This window comes from Bombyx mori, chromosome 8 (genome assembly GCF_030269925.1).
Source record: "Bombyx mori chromosome 8, ASM3026992v2".
NCBI classification, from domain to species: domain Eukaryota; kingdom Metazoa; phylum Arthropoda; class Insecta; order Lepidoptera; family Bombycidae; genus Bombyx; species Bombyx mori.
In genome coordinates this window covers 6,957,311-6,978,897 of record NC_085114.1, presented here as the reverse complement: position 1 = coordinate 6,978,897, position 21,587 = coordinate 6,957,311, and the positions used below count along the sequence as shown (strand labels likewise).

Sequence of the window (21,587 nt, the reverse complement as noted above, 5' to 3'; positions counted from 1 at the left end):
TTTCAAAAAGTTATTGAATTGTTAACTAACAATTTTTTTTCTAATCTCCGTTGGCATAAATAATGGCATGAAAGGTATAAATAATTGGCCTATAAATTTGAAACTTCGTGGAGCCCTTTTCATATATATACTTCATAAGATACTGCGATAAATGTTCATTTAAGTTTGTTAATTATTATTTTTTAGAACTATCACAAAAAAATCTAAATTCATTATTTAATTGTTTATTAGTTTAAAAAATTGTTATGTTGTGTTTGTGTAATATATTTAATATTGTAAATATTGCTAATTGCGAGGAGACCGTCATGTAAGGTGATAATTTGACTTCGATCAAGAATATAGATTTATAGCATGATTTTTCGGCAATTATTTGTACTTACATTATATGAAAACATCTGTGTTACTAAATCACAGACGTCACAAAAGTAAATCGGGCATGTTGCATACACACGTATTTTTTCAAAGAATTATCCGTGTTGAACGCTGTTCATAACTATCACTACAAACAGTACGCATGTATGTAACTTAAACTAAAAACACGGATTAACGCTGTTGTTCGTAGAATTTAATCTGTTTAGGTTCTGTTGAGTTTATTAGCTTTTTATAGTCATTCATTAGCGTGAATTATGAATCACAGACATAAGACGAGCCATGACAATGAATATTTAAAGTACCGATAAGAGCCGAATCCATAGTCGAGTTCCGTTACTGTTTTTATACATGAAACTGTATCAAGTAAAATAAATACGCGCCTTGAGAACACATTGCGTTATTTGCATGTTCCTGCCTTCACCGCCGTGAAAGTGCGGGCGAAAATAGTGGAGATTGCCCTACTGTTTCGGAAATAAATAATTGTTGCATTAATTGAATTTGAAACTATTTTTATTCTGTATTCCCAAACATTCGGTTTAATTTTATTTGCTTTTAATAATAAATAACAAACTGGAAACTTATCCCTAATAATCAATTATGAAAGACTCCTTCGTTATATACCTATATCAATTTATAGCTCGCCTAAACTGTGAAATAAGGAAGCGGCTCACATGCTATTATAGTTCGAAGTCTAACTGATTCAGAATAAAATATGAAAAAAAAAACCCGGTTGCACCCGAACCCGCGATGTTTATGAGAGGCACACATAATCCTCTTTGGCCATAAATTACCTAGTGAGAAATGTTATTCAGTGTGGTTATGCCGTTCTGTATCATATATTGTAAACTTTTTCTGAAGAGGCATGCTTAAATTTTCACGATCTGCCGTTCATGAAATGTGTGTCACACGGTTTGTGTATTTCCCGTTCTTGACCTATGAATGCGAGTCGAGGATGTGATAATTGGTAGGGGCCGTATTGCCCGTTATGTTTCCTAAAATAACAATTTATGGTAAACAAATGCACCCGAGGTGTGTCATCCTTCGATAATTGCCTTCGTATATAACATGAGAATTCAGACGCTTTCCGGATAAAGAGGAATTAACTGTCGTAGTCTTTGGATCATACAATTAAACCTCTTCTATTATTGTTTTATTGTAAAATGGCTTTTGTTATTAATGTACTTGCCCTGTTTTTTCTGCTGGCAGTTTTTATAATTGTTCATGGAAAGCCGTTGGAAGAGTCAACGGATGTGGCAAAAACCGAAAGTAGAGAATTGTTGGAAGTTGCGGAATCTCAGAATCCTTTTTTACCGAGATTTGCCATGAGGAAGCTGAAAGAGAAACGCGAGAAAGCTAGAGCTCAAAGAAGGAATGGCCAGGTACAAAGCAGAACACAACATCACACACCGAACTGCCCTCATTACAGATATTGGGGATACTATGTGAGTATTAATTTGTTTGAAGTTTTAGTACTGTGATATGTTAAAATTCAATCAATTAAATTTTAAAAACCAAACACTATTAAGCACTAAGCTTAATTGTTAAGATCGAGTCCTGAGTTTTTGGATATTTTTTTAATACTTTTAATTGCTTATGTCATGATGTTTTGTCTATGATTTAGAAAACGAGAAAAAATGTTTATTTGACAAAGTAGTTAGATTCTTGTAACGGCGCAACCTTTCTTCGACCCCGATCTTTTCAAATATAAGGCAGAGCACATAAGGTTTCACGCAGTTCTGAAAAGTCGCGTTTAGTTGAGTGATCGTTGATTTGTTTTATTTTTTATTTTGCAGTAAAATGTATCCTCGAGCGTTATTTATTCTTTGGTTGGGGCTCGTCACCGTTTCCGCTAGCCCCGCGATAAGACAAGAAATCGATAACAATTTGTCTTCACCAAATATTAAGTTAGAAGTTAACACAGAAGATCACAAAGAAGAGTCCGGTCAATACAGTTTAGTGAGCGACAACTTAGAGACATCGACAGAGAATAATGAAGACTTCCCAAAATTTGATGAAGTCGCCGACGTTGACGTCATCATAGAAGAGTCTGTCGGAGAACCAAATGACATCACACAGATTCAGGATGACTCAAGTTTGGACTATTTTCCTGAAATTGACGACTCTTATAGATTCACATCTGTCGATAAAGTTGAAGATGAAATAATGGATACTGCTGCAGGCGTTATACCGTTCACAATTTTTAGAAGAAGGCAAAAGCCAAGAAGACGTTACATGGCACGCAGAAGATTCACGCCAAGATGGAATCCTTACAGAAACTTCCAATACGCTTACCCATACGCTTACCCATACGCTTACCCATATTACGGATTTTATCGCCCCAGCTCTTTTAGATATTACTAATGTATTTAGTTAGTTTTAAGCATGCACTTGCCAGTAGTTTATAATATATTATTTTTGTAAACGTGATGTTTGCTAACTTCAAACGCATTTAATTTATTTATTAATTTAAACAAAGAACGAGTTTCCCACGTTTAATAAAAAAAAGAAGTCATTCAACATTTTTGTAAATGCTATCTCAATTTTATTGGAGCTGCAGTACTCTTTCTATATTAATATATTTTATAGCCTATTTACAAAACATTTTCCAACTCAAGAATCTGTATTTATTTATTTCGATAGTGTTATTTCATGATCTTTAAAAATATATATTATATTAAACTTACAAAATCTACATCGTCTTTTATTATAACAAAGTTTGTCTTTAAAACTAAAATACATCACATTATAATAATACTATTTACATAGATAATACTTTGGATAAATTAAATATTTTCAAAGCATAATTTAAATTATTTGAAGTAAAATAAATATTTTTACAATACGTATGTATTTACTTCATAAGATTTTATACAACAAATTCGTATGAAAATAATTGTTATTCTAACAATTTTAATTACATTATTTATAAGTTAGTGTGCCTCGCAGTTATCAGTTATCAAGGCATTTTGGCTTTATTTTTGCGGAACATATCTCGGCGCGATGTTTATACCGTTTTCACTTACCGGGACCAACTAATCCTTCATCTATGAGTTCATCGTCTGTAATACAAGGTGAATTAGAATGAGGCGACGGAGCTACTAGGGGCGAAGGCGCAGGGCTCTTGGCTAATTGCAGGGCGAGGGCCGGAGAGGCAGGGTACACGGGACGGACCGCTACTAAGCCAGAAACTTTACTACCGGACGATGAGGAGAAATCTAATAGCATTTCTGCTGCTTCTTGAGGCGTAGTCGCCCCACTGCGGGCCACTGATGCGCTCGCGGGCGGTTTCATACAAGAGTCGGCCCCTTTTCTGTCTTCGGGGGCGCCTTTTGGAGTAGCGAATCCCTTTGCCATATCCGTTTTAAAATCGAGTGGCATCAGAGGATAAGAACTGGAATAAGCATCTTTGGCCTCGTCCTTGTTACGCTGAGGACTCCCGCCTTTGGTAAGGCTGTCTGCGGTGGCTTTGGAATATTCCATGGGTCTGTCCGATTGATCACTTTTACCTGTAGTTTTAGGACTCATTGCTCCTAAGTTCATTAATGGTTTTGGTACATTTAAAGGGTAGGCCGACTTTTGCATTGATTCGGAACCTTTGTTAGAATTATCGTAATGCGAAAAAGGATATTTATTTTGGTCAAGCGAACGTGAAAAATCATTTACCATGGATCTGTTTTCATACTGCGCCGCGGGACTATTTTTGTCTTTTAGTTTTGGAATTTGAAAGTTTCGAGTGTCCAGAGGTTTCATTAGGCCTTCAACACGAAAGTTTACATCTTTCGAAGATTTTATTCTGTCGCCATCGACGTCGTCTCTAGAGCCACTCGGACTAGAATGCCGTTCAGACTTCGAAGAAAATATAGACTTTTCTGAATTACTCATGAGTTTCGTTCGCGCTTTCTCTCTTTCACGATCTCGTATTATTTTCGCTAAATCTGAACTACTGCCTTTAGGCGAGCCCGAATTAGATTTGGAGGCAGATTTTGAAAGATTTATACCAGCGCTACTGCTACTGCTGGATGACTTAGAGTAAGGCACTTTAGACATGTTCGGATTACTCGAATCCGAAGGACTCATATTCGCTTTGGGTGGTGTCGAGCTTGTGTTCAGACTGCTGGATTTAGAAGACTGCATGGCTTGGGTCTTTTTAGAGGCCGGTCCACTAATAACTCCAGGTTTCAAGCCGGTGTGCGTTTTTGGAGAGCCTTGACTGGGAGGCGTGAGCTGGGGAGATGATTGTTTGCTAGAGCTATAGTTTAATTTCGAACTGCTACTGGATTCCTTTGAGCGAGTCTTGTTGATGGTGATCTTCATTCCGTCCGAACTTGGTTTCACCATGTATTCTTGGTTTTTACTTTCGCTCGTTTTGCCGCCGCTAGCGGGTAAACTGTTTTTCTGTTCCGAGAATTTACCGACGCTACTTGACGAGCCGCTGGACTTCGAACTCGAGTCGGAATCCCCTCCACAATGTTGAGCCGACTTAAGTTTGTCTATGACAGCGCTCAGCGAGCCCTTTCTGTTACGCGCTTGGCTAGCATTGGGTTTGTTTACTTCTATATTTGGCGGAGAAATCAATGGCTCCGTCACAGCACTATCACAGGTAACTGGAGTTATTTCTAGCTGTTTGATTTTCATGGGGTTTTTTAATTTCGGACTGCTCCGATCGGAACTAGAAAAAGAGAGGCTGGAATGTTTTTTTTCTTTATCCCTAGAGGTTGAGGAGCTAGAGCTGTAGTTGTCTTTCGAAATTTTTTTTGTCAGATCGTAACCAGTTGTTCCGGATTTAGCAGACGGAGAGCCGCTTGTCGCCGATTTTAAAGCCGACATACTAGGCTTGCCTGAACCGGACGAGCTTTGTTTAGGGGAAGAGATGCTGTGGTTTTTTGGACTCGAATAGCCTGTTAGATGTTTCGGACTATTTTGGACCGGTGAATGTCGCGGGCTGCTGTGGTGGCTGGACGTGCCGGACGGTTTCCCTATGCCCTTGACCGTACTAGGGCTCGGTGATTTGGTGATGGACACGGAACGGCCGTGCGTTGGACTCGGACTGAATTTCCTGATCAGGGAGTTCGGCGACGACGCACGCAAGGGCGAGCCGTCAGTAGGTTTGATACTGACTGATACGGGCTTAGTCAACGGGTCCTGCTTAGGAGGCACTTTCTCCGGGGGTCCCATCGAATCGTCTCGTCTGCGTTTTTTCTTCTTCTCTTTGCTTCGTTCCTCGCCGGATTTGCTGGACTTCCTGTCTGACCTAATACGATCGTCCATAGATTTGATTTGCGAGGACGTGATAGGCGTGATGGTTATGGAACTGGGCAGGGCGGCCGGAGCAGCCGCCGAGATCGGTATGATCTCGATACCGGGGCGTCGGTCGAGACACAGCATGGAAGAGATGCCGGCACCCGACGGAGGCTGCGGGTTAGCGGAGCTACTGCCGATGGGCGTGATGCTGACCGACGAGGGCATGTACGATTTACCTTCGGTCAAATCGAGCAACAAAGAAGAAGAGCTTCTTCTCATTTCCGAATCTTTACTTTTAAGTTTTTGCCTTTTGTGATCAGACTTCTGAAAAGAATTCCTGAAATGGGGAAAACGGTTTGATTTTTCAATGTTATCTCCATTCTAGTGCTAGAATAATGTTAGCAAATAATTAATTAATTTTTACCTCATAATTTCTTCGACGTCTCCATCGTTCGAGTTGTCTATATCGGACGAGGTCCGGTTATCCTGGTTCCTCAAGGCGTCCGCGGCGTCCATCGTGGAAAGTTCTAGATCTGACGTGAATTCGTTTTGCGAGGCGGACGACTCTCGGCCTTCCAAATCTTCGGTACTAGAATTACTGTTTACGGTATTGTCGTCTTCGTTCGCGTAATTATCGGAATTGTCGCTCTCGCTGTCCGAATCCATCATGTCGCTCAAACCGGGCTTGCCTTTCTTCTGCGCCGTGCTCCATACATCAGAATCAGACTTTCGCTTTTTCGATTTCCGTTCCTCCTGGTGCTTAGACTCGTTCGAATCCTGACACATCATCGTTAGTTGGTGCTGTTGCTCGGAGAGATATGCGCCTGCAATGGAACTATAATTACGAACGGGTTATCAAATACAAAATCAAAGTTCGAGTCCAGTGTACGTTTTAGGAATTGAAACGAAATTAAATACGGTGTGGCCACCCTCTTGCCTATTTTAGCTGCAAAGCAACTATTTGTTGAAGTGAAACTTCTTTAGAATCGTTGTGATTTCAAACTAGATGAAACGAAAAAATAAGTCCATAGAGACATAAACACATAAATGTATAGGATTCAGCCGGCGAAAGAATGAGATAGGACACATTAGTGTGTTCTCGGTCTCCTCTTTGTGCGACTCTGCGTAGCATCCCCACTATCGTCTACTAAACATTGTCCATATGTATGCTCCTGTGTAGTGGGATAGGCAGTATATCTATAACTATATCTTATTTATAAGTTTCATTTCTACCGTATGTGACTTGCACATACACACCCTTTTTTATTGCATATAGGGTACGGTAAACAAATTAACAGCCCACATGTTGTTGGGCGGTTACCAGTGTCGAAAAACATAACGATGTGAATTCCGCCATGCACCATGAGACATGAGGTCGATGTCTCAATTGTACAATATAACTGCAGTCGGTTTAACCTTTCAAATCGGAACGTGTCACTGGTTCTTGGCGAAAATATAATATCCTACAATTGAGGTTTTGCTGACAAGTAAAACGAGCAAAAAAAATAGAGAGAACATTTAGTTTCAAAGAAGTATTAAGTTAAATTGTGGTGCAATTAAATATAGAAAATGTTAGAAAGAGAAAGAGAGAGTGTGTGTGTGTGTGTGTGTGAGAGAGAGAGAGTGAGTGTGTGTGTGAGAGAGAGAGTGAGTGAGTGTGTGAGAGAGAGAGAGAGAGAGAGAGTGAGTGAGTGTGTGAGAGAGAGAGAGAGAGTGAGTGTGTGTGAGAGAGAGAGCAACAGGCAGCGGCTTGGCTCTGCCCCTGGCATTGCTGAAGTCCATGGGCGACGGTAACCACTCACCATTAGGTGGGCCGTATGGTCGTCTGCCTACATGGGCAATAAAAAAAAAGAGACAGAGGAGAAAGAAAGAGAGAGAATTCTTTATAGTAACATCAGGTGGACAAGTATCTTGGGAAACGAATTTCAGGCGGTGTACCTATCGATTGAAATATACTTGGTCTGGCCATAAATACTGTTACAATTAAAAATAAACAAAATATTACATTTGAATTTGGAATCTGTCATTTTTATATGATTGCTCATTGAGTTTTCTCATTTTGGCGCCAATACATAGTACAATATTTTGCGATATTAAAATGGAGTGGGGTGATAAAGAGAACCGAATCGCTGTGATTGCATTACACAAAGTAGGTATGGAGCCAAATGCAATGTTTAAAACTCTCCATACGCTTGGTATTAGTAAAATGTTTGTGTGCCGGGCTATTAATAGGTGCAATGAGACCTCCTCTGTTTGTGACAGAAAAAGATCTGGCCGTCCACGTAGTGTTCGTACGAAAAAGGTGGTCAAAGCAGTAAGGGAAAGAATTCGAAGAAATCCTGTCCGAAAGCAAAAGATTTTATCTCGGAAGATGAAGATAGCACCTAGAACCATGTCGAGTATTTTAAAAGATGACTTAGTACTTGCATGCAGCCTATAACAGACGTACTGGTCATTTCTTAACTGATAATTTAAAAGAGAATAGGGTGGTAAAATCGAAACAACAACTGAAGCGGTAAGCAAAGGGCGGTCATAGAAATTTTTTACAATTGAGCAACATTTTAACAAACAAAATTACTGTATTTCTGCTCAAATCTCTAAGGAAGCTTCCCAATTAGTCGACAGAGTGCAACGTGGGCACTATCCGACTTCAGTGATGGTTTGGTGGGGTATTAGCTATGAAGGAGTGACTGAGCCATACTTTTGTGAAAAAGGTATCAAAACATCGGTACAAGTGTATCAAGATACCATTCTTGAGAAGGTAGTGAAGCCCCTTAACAACACCATGTTCAATAATCAAGAATGGTCCTTCCAGCAAGACTCGGCGCCAGGTCATAAAGCTCGGTCAACGCAGTTTTGGTTGGAAACGAACGTTTCGGACTTCATCAGAGCTGAAGACTGGTCGTCGTCTAGTCCTGATCTTAATCCGCTGGATTATGATTTATGGTCAGTTTTAGAGAGTACGGCTTGCTCTAAACGCCATGATAATTTGGAGTCCCTAAAACAATCCGTACGATTGGCAGTGAAAATGTTTCCCGCGGAAAGAGTGCGTGCTTCTATTGATAACTGGCCTCAACGTTTAAAGAACTGTATTGCAGCCAATGGAGACCACTTCGAATAAGCTTTTTATACTTTAAATTGTTTTATATTTATGTATTAAACTAACACACTGTAAAAGTAATAAATGTTATTACTTGGAGCCTCTGGGTCTGCGGAGGGACTTCGGTTCCCTCTGTATTCTGTACCGTATGTTCCATGGGGAGTGCTCTGAGGAATTGTTCGAGATGATACCGGCATCTCGTTTTTACCATCGCACCGCCCGCCACCGGAGTAGAGTTCATCCATACTACCTGGAGCCACTGCGGTCATCCACAGTGCGTTTCCAGAGATCTTTTTTGCCACGTACCATCCGGCTATGGAATGAGCTCCCCTCCACGGTGTTTCCCGAGCGCTATGACATGTCCTTCTTCAAACGAGGCTTGTGGAGAGTATTAAGCGGTAGGCAGCGGCTTGGCTCTGCCCCTGGCATTGCTGAAGTCCATGGGCGACGGTAACCACTCACCATCAGGTGGGCCGTATGCTCGTCTGCCTACAAGAGCAAAAAAAAAAAATTGCAATAGAATTTTTTTTATTTTTAAAATAATAGTATTTATGGCAAGACTAGGTATATACGAGAGAGAGATCTGTAATGTTATGTATAAGAGTAGGGGAGGCATGGTTACCGGCGTGGTGCGGGTGCGGGTAGAGCGCGCGGTGCGGGTGCGCGGGCTCGTGCTTGAGCTGCTCGCCGCCGGGGTCGAGTCCGCCGACGCCGCAACTAAAATTCGAGTCCAGGGCAGAGTAGCCGCCGTTCATCTGCTTCGCTGCGGCCTCGCGCTCCCATATCTTGACGAGAGACCTGAAACGAGCGAGATAGTATTTAAAAAAAAAAAGCCATGTGACATTTTTTCCTTTTTTTTTTATTGCTTAGATGGGTGGACGAACTCACAGCCCACCTGGTGTTAAGTGGTTACTGGAGCCCATAGACATCCACAACGTAAATGCGCCACTCACCTTGAGATATAAGTTCTAAGGTCTCAACTATAGTTACAGCGGCTGCCCCACCCTTCAAACAGAAACGCATTACTGCTTCACGGCAGAAATAGGCAGGGTGGTGGTACCCACCCGCGCGGACTCACAAGAGGTCCTACCACCAGTAATTACGCAAATTATAATTTTGCGGGTTTCATTTTTATTACACGATGTTATTCCTTCACCGTGGAAATCAATCGTGAACATTTGTTGAGTACGTATTAGAAAAATTGGTACCCACCTGAGATTCGAACACCGGTGCATCGCTCAACACGAATGCACCGGACGTCTTATCTGTTAGGCCACGACGAATTCAGAATTCCTTTGTCCGTCAAGCGATTTCCTGTATATTTTTCTTTAACAGTTATCGAGGAGTTTCAGTGTTAAAAAAAAAAAAAAACATTAGCCAATACGTTTTCATACAAATTATTGGACATTTGATAAAAAAAAATTACGATACATCACGTTGCGCCCGTCAAGCAACTTTAACTATGTCGAAGCTGACTTTTGATCTTTAGCATCGTGTTCTATGAAGAATACAATATTCTAGAATTTCTTATTTTATGTGTGTAGAGTTAGAATCTAACCAATGAAAAAAGCAAAATATAATTGTTTTTTTTTTAATTTGCTTTATAATGATATCTCACCTTAACGTTATTGGTATAGAATGACTCTTTTGCAGCACCCTGGTGATGTAGTCGTCGATGTGGTCTCGAGCCGGACTGTTCAGCGTGTACACAGACGCGCGGGGCGAGGCCGGATCCGACAGTTCAAGTTCGACGGTGGCCATACATTCTTCTAGCGGATGTTCCAACGATATAGAAATGTGCTGCCACGAGAGGGCGCTCACTTCGAACATCAACACCTTTTCGAGTTCGACAGCTGACAAATAAAACATAAACAATATTATTTTTGGTATACAGAGAGAAAAAGAGGTGATTGCCACCACCCTCATAACATCAGGTGCGGCGTTAGGTCACCCATCGGCAATACTCAGCGATAAATATTCCACTTCGTCCATTGGAAAGGGACAACCAATCGATTTCAGTTTCACAGAGCGTTGTCTCTCTCGCACGAAACGCTATCAGTTGAATACTTTGTATGCCGTTGCAACAGCGCCCCTAGCGGCAAACGTGGGTAAACGTTACAACTCTATACAAATTTGAGTTAACTTTTACGCTATCGAGAACGTTAAAAACTCGCACTATGCACACAAGACGGTACACTATTGCAGTTAGACAAACGTCACATATGTTGCGACCGGTCGAGTAATCAAAACGTATATACCGTAGATTGGGGGGAATAGGGACTAGGTGTAGAATAGGGAGAAATCTGGGTTGTCACAATGCTTTTGTGAGATTTAAATTTGTTGAATTGAAAATAAATTTTATTTAGTGTTTAAGAATATTAAATAGTCTTATTTAGTTATCAGAGTCTTGTAACTGATTAAAGATATTGAAAAGTTAATTATCTAAAGGTAAGCACCTACCTAACAATTAACCAGTGCCACTCCTACCGAAAAACTATGTCCCCATACGTGACCCGATTCACCCCAAAAGCCAAGGTGAATCAGGTCAAGCTAGTTTTTTTTGTTTTGTGTATATTTTTCAATGAACTATGTATAAAAATGCATCGTATATGAAAATTTAAACCTCCGGAACCATTTGAATCTCAATTTTATTTACCCTAAGAAAAATGGCTAAAAATTTATGTTGGGATTGAAAAGCGTTTTTTTTTTCTTATTGCTTAGATTTGTGGACCAGTTCACAGCCCACCTGATGTTAAGTGGTTACTGGAGCCCATAGACATCTACAACGAAAATGCGTCACCCACCTTGAGTATTTTTATTTATTTATTTCGTTTACTTCAGATTTTGCATCCATATTACATTCATTAACATTTCATTTATACCAGAATTTAATAAAAATAATAACTACAATCTTGGAATAAAACAAAAGCAATAGCAATAATAAAAAATAATAAAATTATAATAATAATAATAACAAAACAAAAACTCAAAATTAACATAAAAACTACTTTAACCTAAAGGCCGGTTTGGATCCAGACTGCTCAACAAGCAAACGTGTCCAGTGTTGCATTATTGGGCAGTCCAGATATAAGTTCTAAGGTCTCAGTATAGTTACAAGCGTCCAGATTCCCTCCAATTTACTGTACCTACCTAGTTTGGTCTGCAGCCGTACGCAGCTCGCGAGCAACGTGTTGAAGAGCGCCTGCTGCCGCAGACACGCCAGCAGGGCTGCCACGTGCGACGGGTGCGTGAACGGGACGCTGTTTACAATGCAACCCTCCAGCCCGCGCCGCTCACATACAAAGTAGCACTGAGTCTGCTTCGGTAGGTTCTGGGGATACAGGTTACATAATAACTCTCCTAAACTACGCCATTCGACTACATTAATTCGAGAAAAAAATATATTGTTAAGTCGGGTGTAGAGAAACTTACAGCCCGTCTGGTGTTAAGTGGTTACCGTAGTCCTTAAGACATGAGTTCGAAGTCTCAGTTTTACAGTTTAACGGCTGCCCCACCCTTTAAATCGAAACGAACTGTTCACGATACTGTTTCACGGCAGCTATAGGCAGAGTGGTGGTACCTACCCGTGCCGACCTCAAAGACACCCTACCTGCAGTAATAACACAAATTATATTTTTTTATATTATATTCCTTCACCGTGGAAGTGGTTCGTGAACATTTGTTAGTATTTATTTCATAAAAATAATGGTACCCGCCAGCGGGATTCGAACACCGGCACAGTCGCATCGCTCGATACGAATGCACCAAGCGTCTTATCCTTTACGCCACGCTGATATCTACAATTTTTTAACTGAATCGCATGATTTCTTCAGAAATGGATAGTCAACGTTTTACCAGGCATTTTAAAGGCAATTTGAAAAGTTTTTGTGACTACAATAAAAAAAAAAACTCCTATGCCACAAATTACTCAAACGTTTAATTGAGTGATGAAATGTCTTTACCTACATTTTCTTGTGTAGTCGGAAGGCCAAGACGAGAAATTATCGGTTAAATACATTAATTATAGCGGTGACCTACCTCCAGCTACGATCTATAAAAACTTTTGAACTAATATTTGGATACGGTATTAATACACTTACAACAAACAGTCCTTTACTGAGATTCAACTCAATATTCTTGCCGGGCACGAGTTTATCGTACGCTTGTTGTACGACCAGCCCTAACAACGGTTTGGCGTTTGCCCAGTCGCCAGACACTTCCACCTGTGAGACATTTGATATTTTAAAATTTATTAATCAAATAATTATTATTAATTTATTAATTATATAATATTAAAATTTAAAATTTATTATTCGTTTCTTCAGGTTTAAATGTGTAATGACGCTGGTTTATTAACTGTTAAATATCTTGAAAGTGCACAAATGTGGGAAATCTGACCACCATTTTACTGATATTATATTTCATCCCATATCATCTCATCTCATTTCATTTCATTTCATCCAAGTTGATTATTGACTCAAATTAATCATCTTCATTTCAATTCATTTCACTCCATATTATCATTTATTATGAAAATAAGAATTAAAATAAAAAAAATACGACATAACTTAAAGGTCTTAGTTACCAGGTCATAAAATCACTTAAATAAAAAAAAAAGTGGATTATGATTAATTGTTACTGCTATATACGAAGGGGGTCAAACGTCAAGTTATACACATACCTCTGTCGTGGCTTGTATTAATTTCGCTAGGCCCGAGCACAGCGGCGTCGGCTGCGACAGTTTGAGGGTGAAGCAAGCCGGCAGCATCGCACTGTTCTGGGGTACCAGTGGCGCGTATACGGGACCGTTGCTTTAAAGGGCAACAATAAAATTTAAAGGTTATAAGCGTTTCCACAAATGACATGTAGTTGCAAGGGCGGATCCAGCTTTGGTGCCAGGAGGGGGTCACATAGTCATGGTCAAGTCAAGAACTTATAATTTAATTTTGATAACAATAGATGCAAGTAAAAAGTAGGTATTTTATTAATGTACGTAAGTACTGTACTTAGAAATATTTATTCTTTATTGTACACTTGAAAAACTTAACACATAATAACTTGTACCTACATATACACGTACATATTGTCATCTTCTCTTGAAGACATCCAGAGAAGCACTATCACGCCCGGAATGAGGCAGCTTATTTATATTCCATAACCGTGGTGAATGGTTTGTCATAACAGCTAAAGGTATGTCGAGGGGTATGACGCAAAAGTCCGCAAAAGTGGTACGACAAGGGTTTCCAACAAACAAAATAGAAACAGACAAAATACATATTTAAATAACAAAATCAATTTTTCTTTTACGTCTTCTCCCGAAAGGCGTTATTACGTCATTTACGTCAATGGGTACGTTTTTATGACAAAACCGATCTACACGGGAGCCCTCTTCTTCGACAGTCTGGCACAACGGTTTGATTTTCAAACTTTTCAACATGGGTGTACCGGACAGTCTCGTGCTCATCATACGGGACTTCTTGTCTAACTGCTCTTTTCGATATCGAGTAGAGGGAACCCGCTCCTCCCCGCGACCACTCACGGCTGGAGTCCCGCAAAGCTCCGTTCTTTCTCCGCTCCTATTTAGTTTATTTGTCAATGATATTCCCCGATCGCCGCCGACCCAGTTACCTTTTCTTTTTTTTTTTTTTTTTTTCCTACCTAAGCTGAGAGCCTTGAGAGGCTATGTCAGCGTAACCCTAACTTTTGTAGGTGAGCTCACGGGGCTCAAACCTGATGACGTTGCTAACACGAACCCTAGCAAGAGCCGTGCTTCGCAGAATCTACCACCGGATCGGAAACGCGACCCACTGAGAAGATCCGGCGAGAAACTCAGTGGGCCCCAGCTAGCCTTATTCGCTGACGACACAACCTACTCAAGTAGAAACAAGTCCCTAGTCGCGAGTAAGCTCCAGAGTGCAGCGTTAACCCTCGGACAGTGGTTCCGAAAATGGCGCATAGACATCAACCCAGCGAAAAGCACAGCAGTGTTATTTCAAAGGGGAAACTCACCGCTTATTTCCTCCCGCATTAGGAGGAGAAATATCACACCCCCGATCACCCTCTTCGGCCAACCTATACCCTGGGCCAGGAAGGTCAAGTACCTGGGAGTCACCCTGGATGCATCCATGACATTCCGCCCGCATGTAAAAACAGTCCGTGACCGTGCCGCATTTATTCTCGGCAGACTCTATCCCATGATCTGTAAGCGGAGTAAAATGTCCCTTCGGAACAAGGTGACACTTTACAAAACTTGCATAAGGCCCGTCATGACTTACGCGAGTGTGGTGTTCGCTCACGCGGCCCGCACACACATAGACACCCTCCAATCCCTACAATCCCGCTTTTGCAGGTTAGCCATCGGGGCTCCGTAGTTCGTGAGGAACGTCGACCTACACGACGACCTGGGCCTCGAATCGATCCGCAAACACATGAAGTCAGTGTCGGAACGTTACTTCGATAGGGCTATGCGTCATGATAATCGCCTTATCGTTGCCGCCGCTGATTACTCCCCGAATCCTGATCACGCAGGAGCAAGTCACCGTCGTCGCCCTAGACACGTCCTTACGGATCCATCAGATCCAATAACTCTTGCATTAGATACCTTCAGCTCTAACACTAGGAGCAGGCTGAGGAACCCCGGAAACCGTACTCGTCCAACTCGACAAAGAGGTCGACGTGCAACCTAACCCATGCATCAGCCCGCTGAGTTTCTCGCCGGATCTTCTCAGTGGGTCGCGATTCCGATCCGGTAGTAGATTCATTCGCGAAGCAATTGCTCTTGAGTTGTTAGGTCTCCTTCGGAGGCGCTTGGACAGTTGTTAGCAAATCCCAGCCCTCCTCACTGAGCCTTTGCTCGCCCACCTGTCCTGGTGAAGCGGAAAGGCCTCCGGGCCACCAGTAATCCTTCAAGCATAAAAAAAAAAAAACGTTTTTATTAACGTGGAGAAGTGCCAGTCCGGTTAGGCGATCTTCAACCATTGAAGATCTTAGCCACGATTTAAGTCTGCGCAACGTAGAGAAAGACCTAGACGTTACGTAGTCGACAAGGGCGCGCGAGTGTGGCGCGGTAAAACTCAAATTTTCGATGCGTTCGTTCCCTAAAATTTGCCATCATACAAAGTTATTATATTACATTAAATTAATTAAGGAGCAATATAAGGAGCAACAACATATTGTGTCCTAAAATCATTATGTTCAATATGTGGTCCACCTAGGGACCAGCTCAGGGGGGGTCATGACCCCCATGACCCCCCCCTGGATCCGCCCTTGTGTAGTTGGTAGAGCTGGTGATTTCTGTCTTGATCCGATTAATAATAATAAGAATTTTACTAACTTTATATTCTTTGGTTTTCGCGAGTCATACGTACATATTATAGTTTAAAATATTTTTACGGTTTGAAACTCGCGTTTTTATTGTCATTATATTATTATTATTTCCGACGTTTCGACTTTACAGTTTATGTGGATCACGGATGGTCAGTCGTAATGTGTAAACAATAAAAATGAGAGTTTTAAATCGTAAAAATAGTTTTAATAAGGTTTTTTTTAATACTTTGCATCCAATTCTATTTTTAAATATACAAATATATGTAGGTCTGCCTATGATTTGCACAACTATTAATGCATTATCTGCGATGAGCGAAACATAACTCTATACTGAGACCTCATGTCAAAATGTCGAGAATGAAACGATGAAAAAAACGAGGGCACAAATAAGCCAGTCAATTGTTGGAAATTATTTTCAAATCTCGTTTAATGCAAGACATACCATAGTGCTCAGCCTATTGTGGGGATGATTTCACTTCAAAGCCGGAAAAATGATGAATGAATGTGATGAGTGCAATGTTTCTAGACCGGATTCTAGGGATGAAGTCTGCTTCGGCAAGTGTTACAGTAAAGTTTTAATAAAATATAATCTCACCTTTTTCCAGATCGTTGGGCATTTGATATAATAGTCGATAACTGCAGTTTATTGGCAGTGGAGCCTTCTAATAAGACAGTGGCGGAATGACCTATAGGAGTGTAGGCGGGTGTGCCGTGTGAAGCGAAGCCGTTGGATGCCGTAGGTTTCCCGGTCGTCAAGAGTTCAGTCGTGAGAGGCTGTAGGCCCGCGTCTTTGTCTAATAGCTCGTATGGTGAAACGAAGTACGTTAGACGCATCGCGTGACCTGCGAAAAGAATTTTGGTAGTATTGCATAGAATATTTTATATTCACCGTATTAATCATTTTATGAGAATACCCGTTTAACTCAAAACAACTTAAATCTATACTAATCTATACTAATATTATAAAGAGGAAAGATTTGTTTGTTTGTTTGTATTGAATAGGCTCTGAAACTACTGAGCCGATTAGAAAAATTCTTTCATTATTTGGAAGCTACACTATTCCCCAGTGACATAGGCTATAATCTTTTTTGAAAAAAATTAGGGATCCTTACTGAAACTCCGATAATGTAACCCAAGGCGTAAAAAAATTACCTAAAAAATTCTTTACATCGCGTGTCCTGCAAAAACGATTGATGATAGAATAAAATAATATACTACGACTTTGTAGAACACATTATTATTTACAAAAAGTGTCGCGACAGCATATTTCTAACTATTATAGTTATGCCGCAATAAGTGTTCTATTATTTAAAAAAATAAAACGTCAAATATCTCTGATATTTTTGTTAAAGACCCGAGCGGAGCCGGAGCGGGTTACTAGTCATTCAAAATAATTTTAAAAATAGTTTGATAAATGTTTCTTAATTATCACATACTTTCTTACGAATTATGTATGTCTTACCTCCTCTACGTTTCTGAAGAAAACCTATGGGACTCTTGTGTACTTGTGCCCAAGGATCTTTTATAAAACTCTGTAATTGTCGTAACGTACACAGGTCATCTTCCAAGCTCTGAAGGGCAGTGAATGCTTTACATTTCACCTAAAACAAACGAGTTTGTCTTAAATGTGGGATCTGTATACTAAAGAATAGGAATTTTTTTTTTTTTTTTTTTTTTTTATTGCCCTTGTAGGCAGACGAGCATACGGCCCACCTGATGGTGAGTGGTTACCGTCGCCCATGAACTTCAGCAATGCCAGGGGCAGAGCCAAGCCGCTGCCTAATAGAGTATAATACTAAGAATTTGTAATCAAGTACCTTTGTTTTTGTAATGAGAAATTAACTATGTTTTATTAATTTGTTCAACAGTGTTAAGGAATTTAAATGGGAAATTAAAAACATCCCAGGCTAAGTATTTTTTTGTGTAATGGATTCTGAAAATCCAGACCACCATCAGTAATTTTATTTTTTGAAATATAGATAATCTGACTAGAAATATACTCAGGCTTTGATGTACTATAATAGTCAAGATTAGTAGATCAATAAGATGAGATCATAGTTTGTTAGAATGGGAAAAAAGTTTAATTTTAATTAAACAATATAGGTAAATTAATTGCTTGAAATGATCATTGCTATAATATATTATGGTGTAAGTCTGAAAACAGAACAAAACCTTAATCTGCAAAGAATGAATTTATCATGAAATCAATCTAGGTTTTTTTTTTCTTTACTAAAATACTTTTCGCTACCCATATAAATAAGTAAGTACTTGCCTTTTTCTCAGCATTAAGTTGATAAACAGCAGTCAAACCTTCTAATTGTGCTGTAAAATCTGTGAAATCTCCAGCTGATATACAGTGTACCAATTCTTCACAACTTTGTTGTTCGATCTATAAACAGAAATTTTTTAGATGACTGTGTGAAATTTTAAATCCACCCATACAGTAAAAATATATTACCTTTCCTTCATGATGTATTTTGACATCTTTTACGGAACCCGATGATTCTACAAGTATCTCTAAATAAAACATATCTGATGATATGAACAAGTTTACTCCTGAAGTGCCAACTACTAATTTTAATCTGAAAATATACAAAACATACTTTATTTACACAATATTATTTTTAGTATCCTAAGGCAAAACTACGTTATCGAGGGTTCTTATTTAAAAAAAAAATCATACAAATTGTATTACATAAACACATCATAGGATGTGAATAGAAAGTGCATAATTTTGTATGTTAGACAACACTGCGGCTGATTGAAAACTATTAGCATAGATATACTATGTATCCAGAAAGCAGCTTATCAAACATAAAATTTGTGCTTTAATTTTACGTTTATCTTTTACATTTCAATAAAAAATCTCTTGAATAACCTAACTTTTGGATTACATAAAAGGCAACTTATAAAAGTAATTTACAGATAGTAGTCTCTCAACTATTATTTAATTAGAAGATACCATTGTTGAGTAATTACTACTACTTCCTTGTCATCCCTACATACAGGCAGTGTCTTTACTTCTTTTTGATCCAATGCCCTAAGATTTAGCATCCCCAGTTCCTATCAGTATGTACTAAACAAACTTCATTCAATTATTTAAAAAATAAAGACAAAACAGTAAGACACCATTTTTTCTTTTGTTCATAATCAGATTTTATTCACAGCCCTTAAGTGTTGTCAACGAAAATGTTAAAACTATTAAGTTTATTCTTCAATATGTCATCAATAAACAAAAAATAGATATTGATAAATTATAAATTCAATTAAGATTGGTTTTAGTAATTATGGCCTAATTTCAATCATTGGGTGAACACTACTTTTAATAATTGAGTATTATAGCAAAATCTTATTTATTGTTAAGATTATTGATAGGTGGAAGTTTTTCAGTCTTAGGTGCATATGTTATTTTATCAATTTAAGCTGGAATGAAGAATATATTTTTTTAGGCAAAAGGTTGATTGGAAGATCTGATCCATGATTAATATTAGAATTAAAAGCAAGCAATTAGAAGCAATGATACTGTTCACTTCTATCAAAGAATGTGTGTGCTAAATCTTGTTGATTTTACTATTTTAAAGTTGGTGGTTTAATATTATCTGAATAGTTTCTGAAGATGATTTTTAAACTAATGAAAAGGCTTGCTCTTTTACCTATAAAAAAAATTTAGACATGTTCAAGCAGCTTCTTGAAGGCAGCAATAATCCAGTAAATTCACATAGTTTGACATAAATAAAATGAGTTATGCTAAACTTAGTACTCTGAAAGTTAGGGAATTCAAGGGTATGTGATACCTAAGGCAATGAATCTGTTCTGAACTTACCCTAACTGTCTTGAAAGACATTGAAGCCTTTCTATTAGGTTTTGTAGAGATGTAATTTTTATACTGTGCTGCAAACTATCTAAGCACTTCTGTAAAATCATCCTGTCTGCATTATCAACACCCCACCTCTTGTCCTAATTGAAAGAGAATCGTTTGTTAATTATGTTTCTTCTTTTTTATCAATTCAGTATAGAATACTTCACAAATATCTGCACATACTACTTTTAATAAAACCAAGGCGAATTGTGATACAATATAAATTTATAAATCAAGAACTCCTGAGTTTTGAATTTATGCAAAAATACATAGTTTATCATAAATTCTTGGTATTAGAGTGAACAAAATACATACCAACATAGATGTTCTTACAGCCTTAGAAGTTTCGGTCAAATTTTTATATTGTGGTGTTTTAGACCTTAACTTCTCCATCAAGATTTCCTTTTGAAGTTCTTTAGATTTATCTATAAGACCGTTCGCAGTCATAATTAAGTTTCCGTCCGTCATTTTTGCATACAAATTAATAAATAATTAAAATAAGTTTATGAAATTAAGCATTGATCACTGTGGCCCACTACTGAACATCTGATGATCTGTTAAATGTTATTTCTTATTTTGGAAAAAATACTTTTCTTGCTTTAGTTTTATGTTTTGAATAATTATTTAATTGCAAACAATTTTTTTACATTAATACTTAATTTATCTCGTAATAAAACCTTTTTAATGAGAAAAAAAACTGGGCTGTCAACTTCAAGCGTTACCATTTGCTACATGGCTACTTTGTGAAACAAATAATCTACACCATGATTTTATCAACCATCGTAAATGCGATGGCGATATACAAAAACTTTGTGTGTGAGAGGAAAAATATATTTGTCTTGCGTGCCTGTCTTTGGACGATATTTAGTCGGTTAATATGTACGTCAAGTTAGGGTTGCTAGCTATATAGCTAGTGATGTGTAGTAGATGAAACAAAAATCTCAATTACATAAATAATTCTTAAAAGAAGCGAAATTATTTCTTACAATATCTCTCTAATATATTTTATGGTGAATATAACTTTAATTTCAGTAAACGTGTTGTTATTTCTTTGCTCGTCGCTGTCATAATACTGACGTGTATGCTCTATGTCACTCCGACACCAGAAACGAATATAATGCTATCTCATAAATTGAAACTAAAGATTGTGTTAACGGTTGAATTTATTTATCTGTTAATTGGTTATTGATATTTTTATATATCACCATATAATTTTTTCGTTGCATAATTAATTTTGCGAATGTTAAATTGGAATGGTTGAGCCTCAGAATAGGTTGAGCATAGCATGCATAGCATTTATTCGACCTAGGTTACAGGGCAACGCTAATCCGCCGTCGCCGTAGAGCAAGGCCTAATACTATGATAAAGAATACTTACTGTATGAAAATCGTGTTCTTTCGAATTAAAACGAATGATTTTTTAATAGATGGATTAATAGATGGATTTTTGAATTAGTTAATGGTCCATTTGGTTTCGAGTACTTTTCGGAACCCATACAGACGTCATACGAATGCGGAATGCACATCACATGATTGCAGAAACCTTGAGATACGATGTCTAAAAAAAGTACGCCTACATCTACGTGTAATTATTTATTACGTTTAATCCCATTCTTCAAACTGGAACTTGCTCACACTACATTCTAACACTAGTAGGTAATTACGCATTTTGCGGGTTTTATTCAAAATC

General features: G+C 38.7%; 2 protein-coding genes across 2 annotated transcripts; one reads left to right on the top strand and one right to left on the bottom strand.

Moving 5' to 3' along the window:
- Nucleotides 1–259: 259 nt before the first annotated feature.
- On the top strand, nt 260–3,064 carry LOC101744048 (uncharacterized). Its single transcript, XM_021351982.3, has 2 exons — nt 260–1,814; nt 2,166–3,064. Exons 1-2 carry the CDS (start codon nt 1,744–1,746, stop codon nt 2,731–2,733), a joined length of 639 nt encoding a protein of 212 aa, XP_021207657.1. The 5' UTR covers nt 260–1,743; the 3' UTR covers nt 2,734–3,064.
- Nucleotides 2,852–20,642, bottom strand: LOC101743196 (mediator of RNA polymerase II transcription subunit 1). The gene is made up of 13 exons (XM_004932207.5): nt 20,214–20,642; nt 19,863–19,996; nt 18,498–18,621; nt 18,312–18,428; nt 17,502–17,640; nt 16,635–16,881; nt 13,395–13,524; nt 12,814–12,936; nt 11,864–12,044; nt 10,332–10,566; nt 9,336–9,511; nt 6,038–6,437; nt 2,852–5,950 (listed from the first exon to the last, which is right to left on the bottom strand). Exons 1-13 carry the CDS (start codon nt 20,364–20,366, stop codon nt 3,388–3,390), a joined length of 4,722 nt encoding a protein of 1,573 aa, XP_004932264.1. The 5' UTR covers nt 20,367–20,642; the 3' UTR covers nt 2,852–3,387.
- Between the last annotated feature and the right edge of the window lie 945 nt (nt 20,643–21,587).

Coding starts and splice junctions, on each gene's coding strand:
- LOC101744048 (XM_021351982.3), top strand. CDS start 1,744: ATGGCCAGGTACAAAGCAGAACACAACATCACACACCGAACTGCCCTC. Junction 1,815..2,165: donor ACAGATATTGGGGATACTAT/GTGAGTATTAAT, acceptor TTTATTTTGCAG/TAAAATGTATCCTCGAGCGT.
- LOC101743196 (XM_004932207.5), bottom strand. CDS start 20,366: ATGACGGACGGAAACTTAATTATGACTGCGAACGGTCTTATAGATAAA. Junction 19,997..20,213: donor CTGTAAGAACATCTATGTTG/GTATGTATTTTG, acceptor TCTTTCAATTAG/GACAAGAGGTGGGGTGTTGA. Junction 18,429..18,497: donor AAATACATCATGAAGGAAAG/GTAATATATTTT, acceptor TTCTGTTTATAG/ATCGAACAACAAAGTTGTGA.